The sequence below is a fragment of the Triturus cristatus genome, chromosome 3_1 (assembly GCF_964204655.1).
Source record: "Triturus cristatus chromosome 3_1, aTriCri1.1, whole genome shotgun sequence".
In the NCBI taxonomy this organism is placed as follows: Eukaryota; Metazoa; Chordata; class Amphibia; order Caudata; family Salamandridae; genus Triturus; species Triturus cristatus.
The window spans coordinates 1,172,638,751-1,172,659,836 of record NC_140583.1 but is presented as its reverse complement, the minus strand read 5'-3'; the positions used below and the strand labels follow the sequence as shown (position 1 = coordinate 1,172,659,836).

The window sequence follows — 21,086 nt, the reverse complement described above, 5'->3', positions numbered from 1 at the left end:
CACAGGTATTTAATGTTAATCAGCACCCACACAGCATGCCATTACTCGTTTCGGCCACCAGATGGCCTTGATCACATGAAGTAACTGCTGAAACATTCGGCTTTTATAAATCGAGAGCACTCTGTAATCTCGTGATGCTTGTGTCCATGGACATGGAAAAAATACATTGGTTTCAAAATAATTCTGTTTTTTGGTGATGGAAAACATGTAACAAATACATATACATTGGCAATTGTATCAACATGGGTCTGAGATGTTATATGGTTTTACTGATCGATATGCCTGCTTCTAAATGCTCTTCTATGTTGACGATAATATTACGACCTTGTAAATGCATGTTATATTACAAGGGTTTAAAGTGCAATAATAAGTTGTGCAAATACGCAATTGTAGGTGCAAATTCTGATATCTAAAGTGCAAAAAAGTGCCATCAGGTGCAACAAGATGCAAATGTGCAAAATACGCAATGGTAGTGCAAACTGCAAACAAATGCATATTAATACATATGATAACCATAAATGATGTCCTTAAATAATGCACAATCAGAATTCGTTACAACATTTCAACATATGTTAAAAAAGTATCTGATGATAAAACCTATATGAACGACCCAAGATTGCTGTTTAAAATCAATAGCCTATGTAAAAGATCCTAAAACCAATCTAAAAGTGAGTAAAGTGCAAAAATAGTGAAATAATGATAAAAATACAACGGGAATCAAGCGAGGAGGTGGATAAGAGGGACACTCCAAAATACTATTCACCTATATTAGGTTCCATTTAGAGGAATATATACAGACAACCAAGCACATAAATTTTGGCGAATGTGAGTCCAAAGTTATAGCGGGTCCCCAGAGTTGCTTGCACCTAGATTGTATTATACCTAGGTGTAAAGGGGAACTTGGCTGACAGTATCCACATGTTTGGAGAACTGGAACACACAGTTGAGTGGAGAAAGCGTGTGATATTCATTGTTTTCTTGTCTGTCGCCTTACTCCTTTGAAATCGACAAGACAAAAAATAGGGAAGATGTAGAAGGAACAAATTAATCCAAACAACTGGCTAACAGTTCTGCTCTAAATGCAATCAGAAAATGATATTCATAAAATTGGTGAGGATACAGGTAAAACAGATAAGATAAGTCAAACAGTGAGATAGCTTCAGACATGAGAAATTAATACTATGTGTCCTGCAGGTAACAATCAAGAAAGATAAAAGCAAATCTAAAAGGGAAAAAGCAGAGGCAGTCCCGTGTGGTCTGTCAGTACTCATATGAAATTGTGTAGGTCTTCAGTGGTGTTTAGGCCCGTAGGTGCCTTGCTATCGAACTCGAGTATGTATTTTGTTTCGAGTTGTCTAAGGGCTTTTTCCCTGTTGCCCCCTCTTCGCTGTGCGGGGACACCATCGACAATGAAGTATTTCAGGCAACTAAGTTCATTGTTATGTAGTTTTCTGAAATGCCGTGCTACAGGGTAGCTGGAGTCATTATTTACAATTGCCCTTAAATGTTGTAAAATTCTGACATGGGCCTGTAGCTTGGTGCTCCCAATGTAATTCAAGCCACATGTACAGGAAAGGACATACACCACAAATTCAGATCTACATGTAAAGTGACCCTGGATTTGTCTAGGGTTGTCACTGAACGGGACTGAGTACTGACTGGTGTTCTGACCAAATTTACATGCTCTGCAACTGGAGCATTTGAAAAAACCTCTTCTAGGTTTCAGCCACGAACTGCTGGTCGGGGTTTGGTTATTGGGTCTCATGAGCTCCTCTCTCATGGTTCTGGCCCTTCTAAACGTCAATACAGGTTTAGGAGGTAACATGGGGGCCAGAACACCATCAGTCAATACAATTGGCCAATTCTATTTACCATGGCTCTGATCTTACGGTGTTGTTTGTTAAATGTTGTGATCAAACATGGTACATTGGAGTTTGCATTGTCAAATGTATCCACTGTGCCGTGTTCACTCGTATTGACCGATTTGTCTATCAGTAGGGAGTTCCTGGGAGTGGATTCAACTTTGTTATAGGCTTCCCTGAGGATCCCCTCAGAGTAACCCCTTTGCCTCATCCTGTTCATTGCTTCTTATGAACATTGTACCCTCTCCTCCGGTATACTGCATATACGTTTGATACGGAGGAGTTCCCCATATGGGATACTTTTTATAAGGTGTGATGGATGGGCACTGCTGGCGTGTAGGATGGAGTTGCCAGCGGTGGATTTCCTATACAGACATGTTTCTACATGGTTCTCAACAATCGTGACAGTCGTATCTAAAAATTCAACTGATGTGTTGTCTACCTTAAAAGTGAATTTGAGATTAAAAGCGTTATCATTTAAAACCTCAATAAAATCAATCACACTTTCACGATCGCCTTTCCAAACCATAAAAACATCGTCAATGTATCTATACCACTCTACAATCTTGGATCCAAACACCTTAGCATGGGTTCCCATGAGAACCTGCTCCTCCCACCAGCCAACATGCAAGCAGGCATAACTGGGGGAGAAGCAAGCTCCCATGGCGACTCCCCTCTTTTGGGAATACAGTTCATTTTCAAACATAAAATAGTTATTGTGCAATGCCCAGTGAATAAGTTCTAAAAGCATATTGTTGTGATTATAAAACTTGATTGGTCTGCAGTCCAGATAGTGTTTAGTGGCGTCAATCCCTGTGTTGTGTTCTATGCTTGTATATAAGGACTCTATGTCAAGAGTGACCAACAAGAAATCCTCATGCCATTGGATTTTGGCTAGTTTCCTGATGAAATCACCAGTGTCCTTAATGTACGTTGGTAAAGCGCGGACTAGTGGCTGTAAAAAGAAATCCACATACTTACTGGCATTTTCACTGATGCTCCCAATAGACGAAATGATTGGTCTGCCTGGTACTGGCCTCACGCCTTTGTGGATTTTTGGTATCAGGCGGAGCGTTGAGATGATCGGAAACTCATTGAACAAAAAATCAAATTCTTGGCTTGAAATTAATCCCTGCCTTTTGTAAGCATGTAACATTTTCTTCAGGGATTCCTTAGATGTATTGTAAATTTTTAGACTGCTTCTTTCATAACACTCAATGTCCGAAAGCTGCCTTTTTACTTCAGTCCTGTATTCCTCCTTGGGCCAGATGACCACATTGCCCCCCTTGTCAGACATGCAAATTATTAGGCCGGGGTTGCTATTCAATTTCTGGATCAAGTTCTTATATTCTAGATCTTGTTGTTTTGTTTTCCTGCTGTTGGAACTTGTGGCCCGATAGAGATTCTTTAGGTCATTGGTTACCATCTCTTGAAAAATGTCGATCGCGTCCTTGGGCATCATAGGAATGAAGTTGGATTTGCCTCTAAAAGGACTTAGCCCGGCACATGGTTCTGTGCCAATGATGGAAGTGAGTCTGTCTTGGGGGGGCCGTGTGTCGACTGTCTGACTGGGGGAATCATGATTCATTCTGTTCAAATCCGCCAGGGTAAGAAGTAACTGTGCGTCGGCAGATTCCAAATTGTGTTCATTAGAGGTTGCGCTGTTGTCATGAGGACCCATGTTTGTTTTATTGCCAGATTTGATGGTAAAAAACTTCTTTAATTTCAACTTTCTTGTAAAATTAAATAAGTCCGCTCTGGTTTTGCAGTAGTTGAAATTGTTACCAGCGCAATATGAAAGGCCCAAGGAAAGAATATCCTCCTCTTTGGAGGTGAGCACGATCTTGGATAGATTCACTATGGTGTTGTTGTTGGTTTGACCCTCACCTAACGTCGTCGCCATTGTGGTTTTCTGCCTCTTTGCGCGGCGGGCCTTTCTTCTGGCATTGCGTTTTTTGTTCTGTTTTGCCCTGCGGATACTTGTGGATTCCGCGGCCTCAGGGTTTGACGGCGGTCCTCGGCTAAAAAATTCAGCTCTTCACCAGGTTGTAATATGCCGGACATGAGACTGCCCCGGACCGTTTCATCGCCTTCATTGCCGCTTCCACTGGTCAGAGAAGCAGAATCACCTGTGTCGGATTCTATTGGCGTGCATTGTTCGCCACTGTTGGGTATTTCACGCATGGTGGTAGCCAATTTATCCGAGCGTCTCTTCCTCGCACTATCATAGCGGCGGGCAAAAGTGAAAATCTGCCCCAGCTCGTAGTCCTCTTTATCTCTTGCGAATTTGCGTAATTTCCTCAATTTGATTTTTTCCTGTTGTATCTTGATCCTGTCCTCGATTTCTTTTCTTTGCTTGACAATTTCTTCCTTTTCTGTTCGATTATTGAGTTGGTCGTTGATTTCCTCTATCTGTTTGACGAGTGCATCACGATCGATTCGGGCATATTTGATGAGGATTTTCACTGCATTCATGGACGCATTAAGGTTGTTATCCGCCCATTCCACCAGCATTTCTGGGTGGATGTTGTCGAAATTAGGTGCTAGCATAATCCTTAAGCCTCGTGGGATCCGACCTGCTTCCACGTATTTGGTCAACGATATCTCCTCCCACCACTTAGTCATTTCACTCCGTTGGCATTTTTCGAGTGATTTCAGTAGTGTCCTAAGATCCGGGTTGGAATTCGTAGTCGGGTCGATGCCAGAATCTGAACGTTTCGTGGATGTCATCAAGTCTTTAAAGAGCTCCTCAGCCTCCGCCTCGCGGTCCCGCTGGGCGTTACTAGACATGCTTGTGGGGTGGTGATGTTAATTTCTTGTCGAGATCCGGAGAAGTACCCGGATCGGATAAATAATGAAGCACTGCCTCGAAACCCGTACGCGTCTTAAGTCCTTCTGGCCCACATTCAGAGAAACTGCCTGGAACCCCCAACGAATACGTAGGAGAATCGCATCCGGCAAAACTTCTCCAAGGGCACTCTGGGATGTGTAGTCCATACGGGGGAGCCACCGCGTTTTTCCTTACCAGGAATACAATACGAAAAGCGGCTGAAAGCGGCGGCCCACACACTTCGAGGGGATCCGTGAACGGTAGCAGACCCACTACCGGGTGATTGGTATGAAAATCCAAACAGCTGTCTCCCACCTCCAACCGGCGAGGAAGAAGCACACGGACACCAACTCGTGCTTCACAGGTATTTAATGTTAATCAGCACCCACACAGCACGCCATTACGCGTTTCGGCCACCAGATGGCCTTGATCACATGAAGTAACTGCTGAAACATTCGGCTTTTAGAAATCGAGAGCACTCTGTAATCTCGTGATGCTTGTGTCCATGGACATGGAAAAAATACATTGGTTTCAAAATAATTCTGTTTTTTGGTGATGGAAAACATGTAACAAATACATATACATTGGCAATTGTATCAACATGGGTCTGAGATGTTATATGGTTTTACTGATCGATATGCCTGCTTCTAAATGCTCTTCTATGTTGACGATAATATTACGACCTTGTAAATGCATGTTATATTACAAGGGTTTAAAGTGCAATAATAAGTTGTGCAAATACGCAATTGTAGGTGCAAATTCTGATATCTAAAGTGCAAAAAAGTGCCATCAGGTGCAACAAGATGCAAATGTGCAAAATACGCAATGGTAGTGCAAACTGCAAACAAATGCATATTAATACATATGATAACCATAAATGATGTCCTTAAATAATGCACAATCAGAATTCGTTACAACATTTCAACATATGTTAAATATATATATATCTCTCACCAGCTCGTAACACCTCGTAGCTGCTTTGCGCATCAATGACGAGTGCAGACTTCCAATGGTGCTAATAGTTTTTAGTTTTCTTTGTCCTCTGCCATAACGCGTTTCGGCCGTTGAAGCGGCCTTGATCACATGACCTAACTAGAGTGTAAATAATGCCCCGCAAAATGCACTATGGGAGATGAAGTTCAGTTTTAGTCATGTGACATAATGGTTTTAAAAGCACGCACAACGCACTTTGCAAATATGGTTTCCACCTGTGACCAAGGCTAACGCCGAAACGCATAAGAAGTAAGGAGGCATGATGTGCAGCTGCGCCTTTGAAAATAAAAGCTGCAACTCCAGAAATGGGCCTCAGTGTTGATACAGAACTTTGATTACACACAAACCAGAATAGACTTTTATCACTTCATATGTAAATTAAAATTACGAAAACATTTTTTCAACACCAAGGAAAAGATCAATGTGAGGGATCAGGATAGTACTATGTCCCAAGAACCTGATACTCTAACTGTAGCAGATTTAACTTTCCTGAAAGACATGACGGAACTAGAAAATGAGAACATAACAGAGGTGACAACTTTTGGACATGCAGGAACTAATTTGGATTTAAACACATCTGCAGCTGTGGTAACACCATTTTGACCGAAATCCATCTTTAATCCTCTGATGCCCAGGGACAACATTGATATTTTTGCAGACAAAATGATCAAGGATCTTAAACTATTGGCAACTGAGAGTAGCAATGTTTTCAACATAACAAGACACAAAGAACCGGTTGAATACTCAAATGTAATGCAAAAAATAAAGGAGCGTTCCGACATCGTTGTACGATGGTCGGACAAAGGGGGCAACATTGTACTTTGGCCTCTAGAAATGTATAATAAAGAAGCATTAACCCAATTATCGGATAAGAACTGCTACACAAGGATCAGTGCTACTAACATCATCAGCACCAAAGAAAAATATCATGGATGTTTGTATGAATGGAGAAGAAATGGGTTAATAACAAGAAATGAATTGGACTTTTTGAAGAACGATTATCCTGTAACACCTCAATTATATCTGTTACCAAAAATCCACAAGGATGCGGATTGTCCTCCCGGTAGGCCAATTATATCCGCCATAGGGAGTCTATTTGAAAACACGAGCAAGTTTATTGACTTTTTTCTCCAGCCATTTGTACAGGCTTTGCCATCATATACCAAAGACACTGGGGATTTCCTCACCAAGATCTTTGATTATAACTGGCACGAAGATTATTTATTTGTCACACTAGATGTACAAAGCTTGTATACAAGTATAAGACACTATGACGGTCTGAAAGCAGCTAAACACTATTTGAGCACAAGAGATATACGTTAATGGTATTGCATATGATGGAATGGTGCCTGACGAATAACATCTTCATGTTTGATAGATTACTATGCAAACAGTTACAAGGCACAGCCATAGGTACTTGCTTCGCCCCCAGCTATGCGAATTTGCATATGGGCTGGTGGGAGGAGCAAGTACTCTTGAGGGCATTCAACACTCAAATGTCTGAAAATGTAGTCTTTTACCAGCGCTACATAGACGACATTTTTATCTTGTGGAAAGGCAGTGAACAAAGTGCCATTGATTTCATAAATGCTATCAATATAAATGATTTAAATTTTAAATTCACAGGCACTGTAAATAGGCAATCCATTGTTTATCTAGACTTAGAATTGTACACCATGAATAACAAAGTACATTCACGTACACACCGGAAATTTACATCGGGGAATGCTATTTTACATGCTCAAAGCTTTCACCCTGTTAAACTTATTGAAAGTATTCCCTATGCTGAGTGTCTGCGTATGAAAAGAAATTGCAGTACTGTAGAGAGCTTAACAGACTCAACTAATAACCTGTTTAAAAGACTCAGCAATAGAGGGTACAAAACGAAAACTCTGGAAACAGCAAAGCAGAAGTGCTTGGATGTTTCTAGAGAAAATCTTTTATTCAAAAACAAAGACAACAAAGTAACAACAGGGGGGTCAATAAAACAGACACCCAGGCTAATTACAGGATACAACACTTTTCACCAGAAATTAAGAAAAATCCTGTATAGACATTGGCCAATAGTGCGATGTGACCCTATCATAGGCCCTTCTTGCACTAAGCTCCCCCAGTTAACTTTCAGGAGAGCTAAGTCAATGAAACAGGAACTTGTATCCAATGCTCCTGCACTGGACAGAGGTACTAGTTGGCTTAAGTCCCAAAAAGGATTCTTTAAGTGCACAAAGTGTAAAGCCTGTAAATATGGAATCAATACCAGATCAATCTCCACTCCTCTAAGAAAAACCCCATTAGAGATCAGGGAGAACTATACGTGCAAAACAGAGTTTGCAGTATATATGCTACGTTGCACCTGTAACAAGTTGTATGTGGGCAGTACCATTCATCCCGTGCACGTCAGAATTTTGCAACATCTAAGGACAATCAGTAATAATGACCCGACATACTCAGTTGCCCGCCATATCAACAAAGTACATGGTGGCAAAGCAGAAGATCTTGCATAATTTGTTGTTGATAGCGTTAAGAAAAACATCAGGGGTGGCAACAGGCAACTAGCACTTAGGAGATTGGAGTCAAGATATATAATCCAGTTGGATTGTAAGATTCCAAATGGTCTGAATGCCGACGAAGCATTAAGTGTTCATCTCTAATTTTAAATCTGCCTTCTCTAGATTCTTGAACCAATCCCATGAGATCTGACCTAGTTTTTTTACTTTAATTTTTTGTTTTTGTTTCTCATAACATGTTCACTTTTCACATTCCTATTCCTTACATAGTGTGTAGTATTTTTTAGTAAGAGCATCATTATGCAGTATTAATTGGTCAGATTTGCCACCATTACCAATTCCTCAAATGAAGTATGGGCAGGAGTCACTGCCAGCAAAAAATTACTAAGGCTTTACGTTTACAAAGTTTATAATGTTCATTTTCTTGAAACATCGTGTATATTTTATTTTATTGACTTATGGCATTGTTATTCATAATGATCACTACAATGATAATCATTTGTTCTGCTCAGGGAAACTTCATGACATAATTCATGTCAATCTTAATGAATTTTTGGTGGCAAATGTTTTACTGCTTTAGTTATTCATTGTTTAAGGCAACACTAGTTGGAAGAAAGACTCTTTTTTGTTAGCACTTTCTTTATGTCAATTGTAGTTTCACGCAAGATCAAAGCGGGTCCGTTGCGGTTCATTTTAGCCGCTAGTATGAAGCAGTGGGTGCTGAAATAATGTGCAAGGGCGACATCACGAACTGCTGTTTCCTTGGGATTATTTAATTTGGTTTATGCAGTTGACGGCACACAGCCCACTTGGGAAGTTTATTTTGGAACTACTAGTCGCATGATGCAATGCACGTACTCACCTGTGCTTAATAAAAATGAAGGGGATGAACTGTTGTTCCCTTATTGGCCGTCTTCTGTTGTATGCTGCCCATGAAGAAGGGTTCTTACCCGAAACGCGTCGGCAGTGGTGAAGGAGCTGAGGAGGTGATTGTGAAAGCTGCCTTTGCTATAAACATCATGGACCCATCTGCGTGTGCTGGTTCAATCGAGGGGCAACTCTTTCTCTCACATTTCAGTGGCTTGCCCGGCCACGGACCGGCACTGCCGCAAGATCAAAGCGGGTCCGTTGAGGTTCATTTTAGCCGCTAGTACGGAGCAGTGGGTGCTGAAATAATGTGCAAGGGCGACATCACAAACTGCTGTTTCCTTGGGATTATTTAATTTGGTTTATGCAGTTGACGGCACACAGCCTACTTGGGAAGTTTATTTTGGAACTACTAGTCCCATGATGCAATGCACGTACTCACCTGTGATTAATAAAATGAAGGGGATGAACTGTTGTTACGTTGTTGGCCGTTTTCTGTTGTATGCTGCCCATGAAGAAGGGTTCTTACCCGAAACGCGTCGGCAGTGGTGAAGGAGCTGAGGAGGTGTTTGTGAAAGCTGCCTTTGCTATAAACAGCACGGACCCATCTGCGTGTGCTGGTTCAATCGAGGGGCAACTCTTCTCTCATATATATATATAACAACACTGAGGCCCATTTCTGGAGTTGCAGCTTTTATTTTCAAAGGCGCAGCAGCACATCATGCCTCCTTACTTCTTACGCGTTTCGGCGTTAGCCTTGGTCACAGGTGGAAAGCATATTTGCAAAGTGCGTTGTGCGTGCTTTTAAAACCATTAAGTCACATGACTAAAACGGAACTTCATCTCCCATAGTGCATTTTGCAGGGCATTATTTACACTCTAGTTAGGTAGTCCTTATTAATTGCATGTGCTCAATTTTACTTGCCGCTTTTAAAATGCACTGGTGTTGGCAACAAATCCAAATGGAAAAAACCCCATGATAATTTGATTATCCGCGTGATGCTGGATTCCTTTGACTGCCTTGAAACAAAAGTACATACTTCAGAACGATCAGCGTAGGACATCCTCCTCGCCAAAACCCTTCCTGAGGATGAAGGATTCCCTGGTACACAATGATGTTAGCACACCATCAACTGACACATGGTTATCCCAGAGAAAGGGTTTCCATAAATGCAAAGTTGGCAGAGCGTGCTAATTTAGGACATGCAAAACCAGTTACCAGACACCTTTCAGTGAAGAGAGCAAACCCATTACCAAAACATTAACTTGTAAAAGTGAGTTTGTTGTTATGTGTTGGAGTGCCCATGTGGCCTACAATATGCGGGCAGTACCATTCTGCAGGGCCACAAAAGGGTACTCCAACACATAAGAGCCATTAAAAATCATGACCAATCTTACCTGGTGGCGAGGCACTTTGAAGAAAAACACAATGGAAACCCGACGGGTCTCATGTATTTTCTTATTGATGTCATCCCACCTAACAAGAGAGGAGGAAACAGAGAAAAGAGACTAAGACGCTTAGAGACCCGGTAAATCTTGGATCTAGATTCAAAGGCCCCACGGGGCCTAAACGCTACTGAGGAGCTCCACACTTGCCTCTAGTGAATCATTTGCACAGAATCTAGCTGAACCAAAACTGTCAGATTATATCAAGCTAAAAGTCACAAGGTTACTAAAATCAGAGATGAAATCCGCCCAACTCCCAATCAAATTTATTTTAACACATTTATTCACGGTTCAAGACAGGGTGTTAATTAAGATAATAGCACTTTAGCACTTTACACTTTTTAGCAAATTAATATTTTTAATACTCGCACTACATGCAGTGGGCATGATTTTATTATGTGGTTTGTACCTTTGAGCTTTTAATAGACCAGCCAAGGTTGCCAGAACTAGCTATATGGCTATATAGCATAGTAATAACAGTATGAAATTGGTGGCAAATTCAGGTATTTAGACCTGAACGCCACCTACAACCCCTAAAATGGGCAATACAGGCAAACCCTGTTATTACATTAACGAGACAAGGCAAAAACAAAGACAGGCGATATACCTTCAATTAAGCAGGGGAATTATAGATAACAAACATTGGGAAGAAACAGGATACTCACAAATTGGGTACCCTGTTTACTAGCTTTGAATGTGATACAGCCAGACCTAAGCACTACTGCCGAAGTCCAGCTAGCTGTCAGCTATATGTTATTAACAACTAAACACAACAAGTTTTTCACATTAAGGGTTTTTAAGTGTTTTAATCTGTTTTTAACCTTAACAGACAACCAATTGTGAATATTTATTTATTTATTTATGTATCTATTATAACAATTGCTGCTATTTATAGGATACTTGCTTGTACTTTGTAATGCCATACGTCTGTCCGCTATGTCTATTATACAAATTACCCATTGCATTGTCACTTTAAGAAAAAATGAAAAAAATGCATTCAAACTTAACTGTTACCTGAGAGCGCGTCATGTGATCAAGGGCCTTGGGGCTCGAAACGCGTCATGATGGTTGGTGTTGGAGGAGTTTAAATAAAAGACTTCTATGCACTGAAAACGTGGTCCGTGCTCCGTCACTAGTATCGGTGGCAGTGAAATGCGAGAGGAGTCTGCAGATATATATATTATCTACTGGCGGTCGCCAGTAGATAGTTATAGTTAGGACCGTGTTTCCATAGGAAATCCGCAACATTCTATTTTGAATAACTTTGGCGCCGATTGACGAATCCTCGCAAAATTTTCAAAATAGGTGGGGCGCTCCGCTCCGCTCCTTCCCTGAAAGTCTCAGGGGGATTTGTCAAGCGGGGGCTGAGAAAAAGGGGGGGTCCCAAAACGCGTTTTCCCCATGCATTTTTCCATAGGACCTTTAGTCCAAGCTGCAGCCCGAACGGCTGAACAGAATTAATTGAAATTTGGCAGAGAGGTAGTCCTCAGGTCAGGGATGCGCCTTTTGCAGGTCTGGTGTAAATCTGTTCAGTATTTCCTGAGAAAATGGCATTTAAATCAATATATATATCTATAGGCGCGCTCCGAGCGCGTACCGTAAGCTTACCGTACGCGCACGCCATGCGCGAGCGCGATTCTGATTGGTTGTTAGATCTTAGTACACATTCGAATCGGTCGAAACCAGGAAGTGTCGGCCGCCATTTTGTCTCTCGCAGTCTGAGGGGGTGAAAAACAAAGGTGGATAACGTGAAAAGGGGGCAGGCTGGACAGTTCCTGACCCCCTAGGCTTGGTCCGGGGGTCCCAGAAGGACCCCCAAGGGCAAAAATGTATTTTAATTTATTTACGAAAAATCGCGGAGTGCGCGCGCGCGCACGGTGCGCGAAGTGCACCGTGCGCGCACGGTACGCGCACGGTGAAAAAACTTTAAAAAAATAAATAAATACATAAATTAGCATTTAAAAAACCGTACAAATTCACTGAAAAAACCATAGGTTTCACACACGTTATAGTTAGGAATTAGCATTTAAAAAACCTTGCAAATTCACTTAAAAAACCATAGGTTTCACACATGTTATAGTTAGCTGGGCATTTCACTCGTGAAAAACCAATGAAATTCCCCCGTTATAGTTAGGTCAGATAACTATAACTCGCGCGCCCGCAATCCAGTGCTCATGACGTCACATATTACATCACTCATGACATGGTCAGTGGCATTACTCATGACATCACCGATGACATCATCCTTGTGATAGAGTGGCGGTCGCGCGAGTTATAGTTATCTGACCTAACTATAACGGGGGAATTTCATTGGTTTTTCACGAGTGAAATGCCCAGCTAACTATAACATGTGTGAAACCTATGGTTTTTTAAGTGAATATATATATATATATGGGACTTGAGAATTTGGACACTGCACACTGAATATGTCTCTACATGTTCTGAATGTGAACAGAGTAGCAACATAAATCAGCACTTCTAGACAGTAGAAATGTCTCTTTAACTCGCAGTTCACAAGACCTTGATATAGAATTTTCCTCGAGTAATAAGGATAGAAAACTGGAAAAATGAGAAATAACGAAAATGAAAGATTGCTGTGGCTGCCCCGATGCAAAAACAATTGCAGAATTTGATTTCAGGCCTGACAATAATAGTTTATGGATACTGTTTGGTAACATTTAAATGAGTGTTTAACCATTTAGTATGCAGTATCCCACTGCTTTGCTCATTAGGAGATAGACTATTTCAATAAATTGCTTCCATTTATCAGTTTTCATAACATATGACTCGATTGAACTTAAGGAAGTTGTTTATGCGTCATTATTGTACACTCCGATCTATTCACCATGTTTTAAAATGCAGGATGTCCAGACGCTCACGTTTTTCTAACAACAGAAGACACACATTGCCTTATGTTATCAGGTACTTAACACTCAACAAATACGCAAAGGAGATGAAAACGTATCACCCCGTGTACTTCAATCCTGTCTACTGGATGTAAACTAATTTGTTTAAAATCTGTGTCATCCCGGCAAACTGTAAGGTAAGTTTGTACCCTGGGCAGATTTTCATCGAACATAAATATTATGTTCTGCTTTTGTTGCAAAAAGCGTTCCCCGCCCAGGCGCTGGTTCCACTTTACAAATATTTCAGTTCGTGAGAGCCAATGCAGGAGGGACCAGCTTGTTATTTCCAATTTAAACATATTCACAACTGCGAAGATCCAGAATGGCAACCCAATGAAACACGTATACTATTGCCGTCATAGGGAAAGCCTTACGCAAATCTGATAAATGGGAATATCTGTAACCGCTACCAACCACCATTTTTCTCCCAGTGCTTGGTGAAAGGGGCCTCAATTGCACCTATCTGCAGAAAAAGGAAATTAACAACAAAGGATGTGCTTCAGAAAAGGTTACAATTTCAAATAAAAAATAGTTGTACGATCATTATGTTTTGTTGACATGATTCATGGTCTCGTTTTTATTTATGCAGTTTCATATAGTACGAACTTGGCCCAAGGCGTGAACGTGCTCTACAATAAAACCATATACAAGTAATTGGAAAACTGAGAAAATGCTGCACTTTCAAGCAACAATGGAAAAAATACACAATCAACACATTTTGAGAAGGTTGTGGAGATATGGGACTGAGTAGGTATTGTTGGGAACATCAGAAAGAGTTGTAAGTAGTGCAGAGGAAGGCCATGCTGTGGAAAATAATCAATGTGGTTCGCTTGTGCCTTTAAAACACCTGGCAAAAACATGTTGCGGCACTTTATTTTCTTGACTGACCTAGAAGAGCGTACACATGTGTAGGTCTGTCCTGAGAGATAGACTGAATATTCTACAAGAAATACCGTTCTCTCAAACCCCATAAGAGCGTGGGTGTCCCTTTTCACTAGTATTCCATCTAGAGTTCCTTGTAGGGTTCACGTTCAGCTATAACAAATTATCTTGGTGTTATTTAGCATTTAACAGGCTCTCTCAAAATGAAAAATTATATTTTTTCGGTGGTTCATTGGTCAACATTCCTTCTCTGGCATTAATTATGCACTACTGTACTACGCAAAGGAACGTTTTATGCAGAATTGCCGATTTTATACTCTTTGAGAGCAAGTGCAGCAATTTAGCAGGTTTAACATATAGTGCTATCTTGTAAACATAAAAAAAAGATCCAAACGTAATTATGTCTTCTAGAAGGTAGCCAAAAATGATACATTTGTATTTTTGGAGAGATAGTAATTGTAGTGACATACATATAACCTTTACCATACATATAAAGTAAACCAGAGAATAAACCACCTATAGATTCTGAAATAGAGCATTGTTAATAGCACAATCAATAGCGTTAATTTGAACAGCCTGCAAGGATAACATACTGAGGGCCAGATTTATCAATAGCGATTACCTAATTGCGATTTTCTGTGAATCTGCTCGTTTGGGACTGGAAAAAAGCTTGATACCTCTGGCCCTAAATTCAAAGAGTGCGGATTTGAGCAGAGGGTTAGTTGCGGATTACAGTCTACACTATGCAGCAAACACTCAATGGACAGAGCTATTTTGCTCTCTCGGACAGCTGCAGCACCTGCTGTTCAGTGTCTAGACAATCATACTTCTTTAAAGCAACTCAACATAACAGTTTCGGGTGCAGGTGTTTTGTTAAAATGTTCAGCAATCTTTAAAGTCCACAAACCCAAGTATACCCTTCCTGCAAGATTTATGTGTTTCTGCCCTCACAATTGGTGAAAAACTAGTTTCTGCAGCCACGCTGAAGTCCTAGACGCCTGTGTTAGCAGAGCACTAACTCTCTAGCTAGGGACCAGCTTGTCATCTTGCATCGAACACTTAAGGGAAGGTTTAGCGCACCCTCAGCTGTGGAGTAAGACATACCGTCACACTTGTCAACAAACTGACAAGAGCAATACCATCTTTGTTTCTAAGATGAGTATTATCCTTCAATGTGCTTTAAAGAATATACTGTTAGGCCAAGAGAGTTTGCTGAAGGAATGTGAAATTAATGATTTCTGACCACCTCTTCTCAGTAAACCTCCCTGAGTCTCTGGCCCTCTAGGAGGCCAGAGTTTTAAAATGAAGAACTATCACCTTGCATCGTCATAGCACCAACCACATCTTAGGGATGGAAGGGCATACTTCACTTATCCTGGGTCACACAATTAATGCACTGGATCAGAAGTTAGGTTCAACAGTGTGCTATACAATACTAAAGAAATTATTACAAGACCTCAACATGTTTTTGTAATACTGGTGCTCCTAGTTAAGCACCAGATGAACAATTGAATTATCCTCAGGTGTAATTTTGTTAATCATTTAGGTGCACATGCATCAACAAATCCAATAGCGATTCCTTAATAGCGATAAATATGGAATCGGTATTAAGGAATCGCTTTTCAGGATGCAGCAACAGATTCGGCAAAAATTAGCGATTCCTTAAAAATCGCTAATATTTACCGAATCAACAATAGCGACTACAGCAAACACCGAAGTAGCTATTTGCGATATTGGTATTTCCGAAATCGATAATACCCATTCCGGTAATAGCGAATTCGGTATTAGCGAAATCGGTAATAGCGATTTCGCAAAAAAAAGGGCCGCTCTGGGAACGGTCTAATGACATCACAACCAGGAAGTACAGCAGCCCCACCCTCATTCACTCGGCAGAGGAGCAAACAGGAGCAGGAACTGGAGACAGCCTGAGCCCAGTGATACACCACTGACAGGACTACCACCCTAACCAACCAGGATGGAGAAAGATGCACCAGCCAGCGCTGAATCTGCAAGAAAGAGAAAGCGTAAGTTCTCCGACCGGGAACTGGAGCACCAGATCGAGGGGGTGAGCAGCAAACACGATCGGCTGTTCGGGAAGCTGTCCCTAAAGGTGCCAGAGGCTGAAAAGCGTCTCATATGGCTGCACATCAGAGAGAGGGTCAATGCGGTGGGTGTGACGCCCCGCAGCATCGACAATTTAAAAAAGAGGTGGTACGACCTCAGGAAGCGGGCAAAGGAGAGGATCGCTGAAAGGCTCCGGGAGGCTGCTAGAACAGGAGGGGGACCATCTACAGTGCCAGAAAACACTGCCCTGGAGGAGCTGGTAGAAGGGACCATCGAGCCAGAGGCCGTCGTGGGAGTCACACAGATGGACACCTCCGGCGCAGCCACAAGTGCCCAAGGTAAGATGCATGTCTGTGCCCACACTCAGCATTGCATACAACCATTCCCAAGCCCCCAGCACGATCACAGTGTGCATGCAGAATTGCCCCACACATCTTCACTCATAACAATAGTGCATCATGGGAGTCGTAGTCATGTCATGCCGGTGTGCATGTACAGGGAGAAAAAATATACCTTAGTCAAGACATCTGTAGAAGCTAGTAATAGACTTTAATTCAGTGAATCATAGTAGGACATGTATGTAGTAAAATACACCTTAGTAGTAACAATCCCATTAACCATTCACTGTTTCACACGCAGATGCATCTCCTGGCGACTCCGACGACAGAGGCCGTCTTATCATATCAGAGACACCAGCCGATTTGGACGTCGATACTCCGGCAAAGCCGCATTCACCACCTCCACCGCCAACACCACCACCACCACCACCACCACCACCTGCTGATGCGCCAACTGCAACAAGACAGTGGAGACGCAGGTCACAAGTCCCACCCATGCAGGTGATGGATGCATGTCAGACACCTGCCACACCATCGGGCCAAAGTCCAGCATTCGTCCCACCGCCTGCAGCACCATCTGCACGTGTCCGACTCCCACTGCGCCGCAGGTCTCTGCGCAGTACACCATATGTAGGCGAAGATGCAAGCTCCCCAAATGATGGCATTGAAGAACAGATGCTGCGGGTCCAGCGCCTACAGGGGAGACACATGGCTACCATCAGCAGTCACATAGCGCGCCTAGCAAAAGAAATGCGCACCCTGACTGCGGCAGTGAGGGACATGACCACTGTGGTGGCAGAGGGTAATGGGAACCTGAGGGAGGACATATAGGAACTCACCCATGCCATGAGAGCAGGGCATGACAGCGAGAGAAGGCGGCACCGGCAGAACTTGCTCCGGTCCGCAGCCTCTACAAAGGCCATCACTAGGCTGTGAAACAGCACAGCTGTTTTGTCACGCCGCTCGGTGTCACTGCAGGTTGACCTGGGCCATTATTGCGGTGATGTTGCCAAGGCCCTAGGCCAGGTGACCGCTGCAGTGGAACACCTGCAGAGCGGTACTTTCAGTGCTAGCGCATTGGGAGGGGAGGACGGCAGTGAGGCTGCCTCAAGTGTGAGCAGTGTTTCCGTGGCAGAGGCCAGCACCAGGAGGCGCAGTTCGCGCTGCTCCACAGCCACAGGGACAGGCCGTGGTGAGGCAGAGGAGACACCTGAAAGGAGGCTGGCGGTTCGTGGCAAGCGCCACTAGACTGACTGAAGGCCATCCAGGACCATGGTGGGGTAACCAGGGTCCTCTCCTATTTGACACTTGCACACCCGTGACTACAACGGGCATGTTTTGTTACACTTGTTTTGGGGCGCTCTTATTTTGTATCATGTCTGCCCGCACATGCCTCAGTGCTCCTGTGCATTAAACAGTAGCACCACAAATGCAATCGTCATGGTACATTCTTACCTGGATCAGAAATGATGTTGCGTGATGTATGTCCGCCTCCTTTGCCCCTCAGCTGTGTTAGGGACGTGTGCCTGTCGGTGTTGTGCGGGTGGTTGGTCATCCCGGTAGACGTCATTCCTGTCCACCTCTATGAGTATCCCCCTTCTGGTAGCGATGTTGTGCAGCATGGCACATACAGCTACAATCCTGCAGCAGGTGTCAGGTTTGTATTGCATGGCACCGCCAGTCTTGTGTAAGATTCTAAAGCGACTCTTCAGAATCCCAAAGGTCCTCTCTATTACATTCCTGGTGCTTATGTGGGCCGCGTTGTATCGTTGCTCCTGTGGTGTTGCTGGATTGATGTAGGGGGTAAGTATATATTCCCGCAGGGCGTATGCACTGTCACCTAAAAGATGGAAGCAAAGGCTTAGCAACGGTGTTGTATATACATGTGTGGTGCTCATGTTTGGAAGAGATATGTATACATACCAAGCAGAAGTCCCTCTCCAAATTCTCCGTTGAGTAGGCGCCTGTGGATGCCACTGTGACGGAATATATAGGAGTCGTGTGTGCTCCCCGGAAATTGGGCCACTAGGTCCGTGATTATGTGCCTGGCATCGCACACAACCTGCAAGTTGATTGAGTGGTATGACTTCCGGTTCCGGAATATGTACTCATTGGCGGAGGGTGGACAGACGGGGACATACGTGCAGTCGATGCATCCAATGACATGGGGGAAATGGGCCACCTGGTAGAATGCCTGTTTGTTGCGGTCCAACTGCCGTGGGGTTGTGGGGAAGCTGATGTGAGTGTGTATCATTGTCAGCATGGCATCTATGAATTTGTGGAAGAAGCGTGAGAGTGCGCTTTGCTATATGCCTCCAGCTACGGCGATGACCCCCTGGAAACTTCCTGAGGCCAGTAGGTGCAGGCTGCATAGGACCTGGACGTGCGCAGGAATTGCATTTGTCCGATGGGTCTGGTGCTGCAGTAGTGGTTCGAGGTCTGCAATCAGGCGCATGATCATGGCACGATTCAGTCGGTACTTGTCGTACACCTCATCCTCATTCTGTCCTAGCAATGTGATACGCACTCTGAAGACTCTCTCCTGGACCCTTCTCCTGCGCTGTCCTGCTGCATTGATTCGCATCCTCCTTGCTAGCACGTAGAGGGCTGCCATTTTGTGCAAGCCAACAGGGTCTCCAGGGCCACTTTTAAGGGCTTACTGATTGGTACCATCTGTGGCACATGTATATTTTTGTTACACATTTTTTTTTTTGTAACTTTACCTCCAGGTTCTGATTGCCCTTCTCATGCTAAATAGCGAATTTTAGGATTTTCGCTATTTGCGATTTTTGATGTATTGAGTAGCGATTCGTTATTAGCCATTGGCACTTGCCGGTAGGTAATAGCGATTTCGGTGATTGCGAGTTCGGTATTTAGCGATTCTTTATTTGGCGGGTTGGTTATTAGCGATTCTTTATTTTGCGGGTTGGTTATTAGCGATTCTTTATTTTTCCGGGTTTTTATTTTGTGATTCCTTATTTTATCCCGATTCGTGTTGATGCATTGGGATTTGGTTTTTGACACTCGCTAATGGCTGATTTTACCGATTCGGTATTTTACCGGCTGGATTTTTGCTTGATGCATGTGCCAGTAAATGCTTTAAAAGAAATATGGCCTTTCCTCAGGGCAATCTTATGCATACTATCATTGTTAACACTTTTTATTCCCACTACTGTTTTTTGCAAAATACATGTTAATTTATCAATTGTAACTGATAGTAGGAAAATGTGTTGTTTACATCTAGTACACAGGTTTCCATATGTAGCTTCCCACTTTGCCTATTTATCATGATTATTGTTTAATTTAGCTCTGAGACCACAGGGTAGACTTCCCACAGTAAAGTAAGCGCTATTTGCGTGACACCAGCATGGGCAGCGCATGTGGACTCGACTGACCATCGTTAGCCACCGTAGCAGAGGAGGACTCCCCCTCGATTCCTGCTTAAAGAGAGAGCTTATGACAAACAAGCCTGTTTCTGCTCGCCGAGCGCATTTACACTTTCCCCTGTCTGCTGGCCTCAGTTTTGAACTCCGCGCTGGAGCGCATTTACGAGCCATGATTAGGCTCAATACATTTCCGAAGTGTCTGGGTTAAATCATCGCGTTCCCCTGGGGCCAAGTCACATTTTTGGAAACTCGCGCTGGGGCGCGATTACGAGCCGAGGTAGGCTCTGGAAGTCCTTCAAGAGCCATTGGGCGGCTCGGAGTGTTTTTATTTTTATTTTATTTTATTTTGGGTATGGTTTGCCACACGTGCTGAACTGCGTGGAAACACTGGAAGCCTTCTCGTGAACCCTGGTGAAACTGACTGATCCAGAGAGACCTTTCTTTCTATTTGTCCACCTGTTGAATGCTGGACTGTGCAGGATCACTCTGGTCGTGACAGCCATCCCAGGAGGAATCCCCGGAGGGACGAGGGCCCAGGGGTTGCGTGCCATTTACTCCAGCATCGTTGCCATCACCCTGGGAGAGGACTGCAACTCCCAGGGTGCAACTTTGCCACAACAGCTGCCACGAGTGAGAAGGAAGCGCTGCCTCCCACCACGGCGCGGTACGCAGCCCAGACGAAGACCGGAGCAAGGGCGGGCCCGTCAGAGACAGTAAGAGGCTGGGCTGGGCCACCCCTCTAAGCTATTGCGCTTAAGGACGATACTTTTAGTCTTCTGTTTTGGGACTTGACTGGTCATGCCTGGGCTTATATCACTAATTGTTTAGGGGCACTGCAAAAATGAGCAAGCGAAGATTAAACAAAGGGCAAGGGGCAGTAGGCACCTTAGACGCTTTCCTGCAGAGGGCCGAATCAGTGCTTATAAATGAAATTAAACTCACTGAGCGTAGGCTGTCCTTGGAGCATCTACCCGCACATAGTAGACATTCTATGACCCCTGTATT

At 43.3% G+C, this 21,086-nt stretch overlaps 2 protein-coding genes across 6 annotated transcripts in view; one reads left to right on the top strand and one right to left on the bottom strand.

The window, feature by feature from the left end:
• The window catches only part of ROBO3 (roundabout guidance receptor 3), a 1,168,980-nt gene that overhangs the window by 255,975 nt on the left and 891,919 nt on the right, over window positions 1-21,086 (top strand). The window lies entirely within an intron of this gene.
• The window catches only part of LOC146861725 (uncharacterized), a 422,385-nt gene that overhangs the window by 77,025 nt on the left and 324,274 nt on the right, over window positions 1-21,086 (bottom strand). The window contains exons 4-5 of one of the 5 annotated variants that reach the window (XM_085646101.1): window positions 10,458-10,536; window positions 564-996 (exon numbers count right to left, since the gene is read on the bottom strand). The exons of 3 other annotated variants lie outside the window; for them this stretch is intronic. In XM_085646101.1, coding sequence (XP_085502227.1) covers window positions 991-996; window positions 10,458-10,536 — 85 coding nt within the window. In that variant the 3' untranslated portion in view covers window positions 564-990. Of the gene's footprint in view, window positions 1-563; window positions 997-10,457; window positions 10,537-21,086 lie in introns of those variants that run through there. One more of the 5 variants, XM_085646097.1, reaches the window with a different exon arrangement.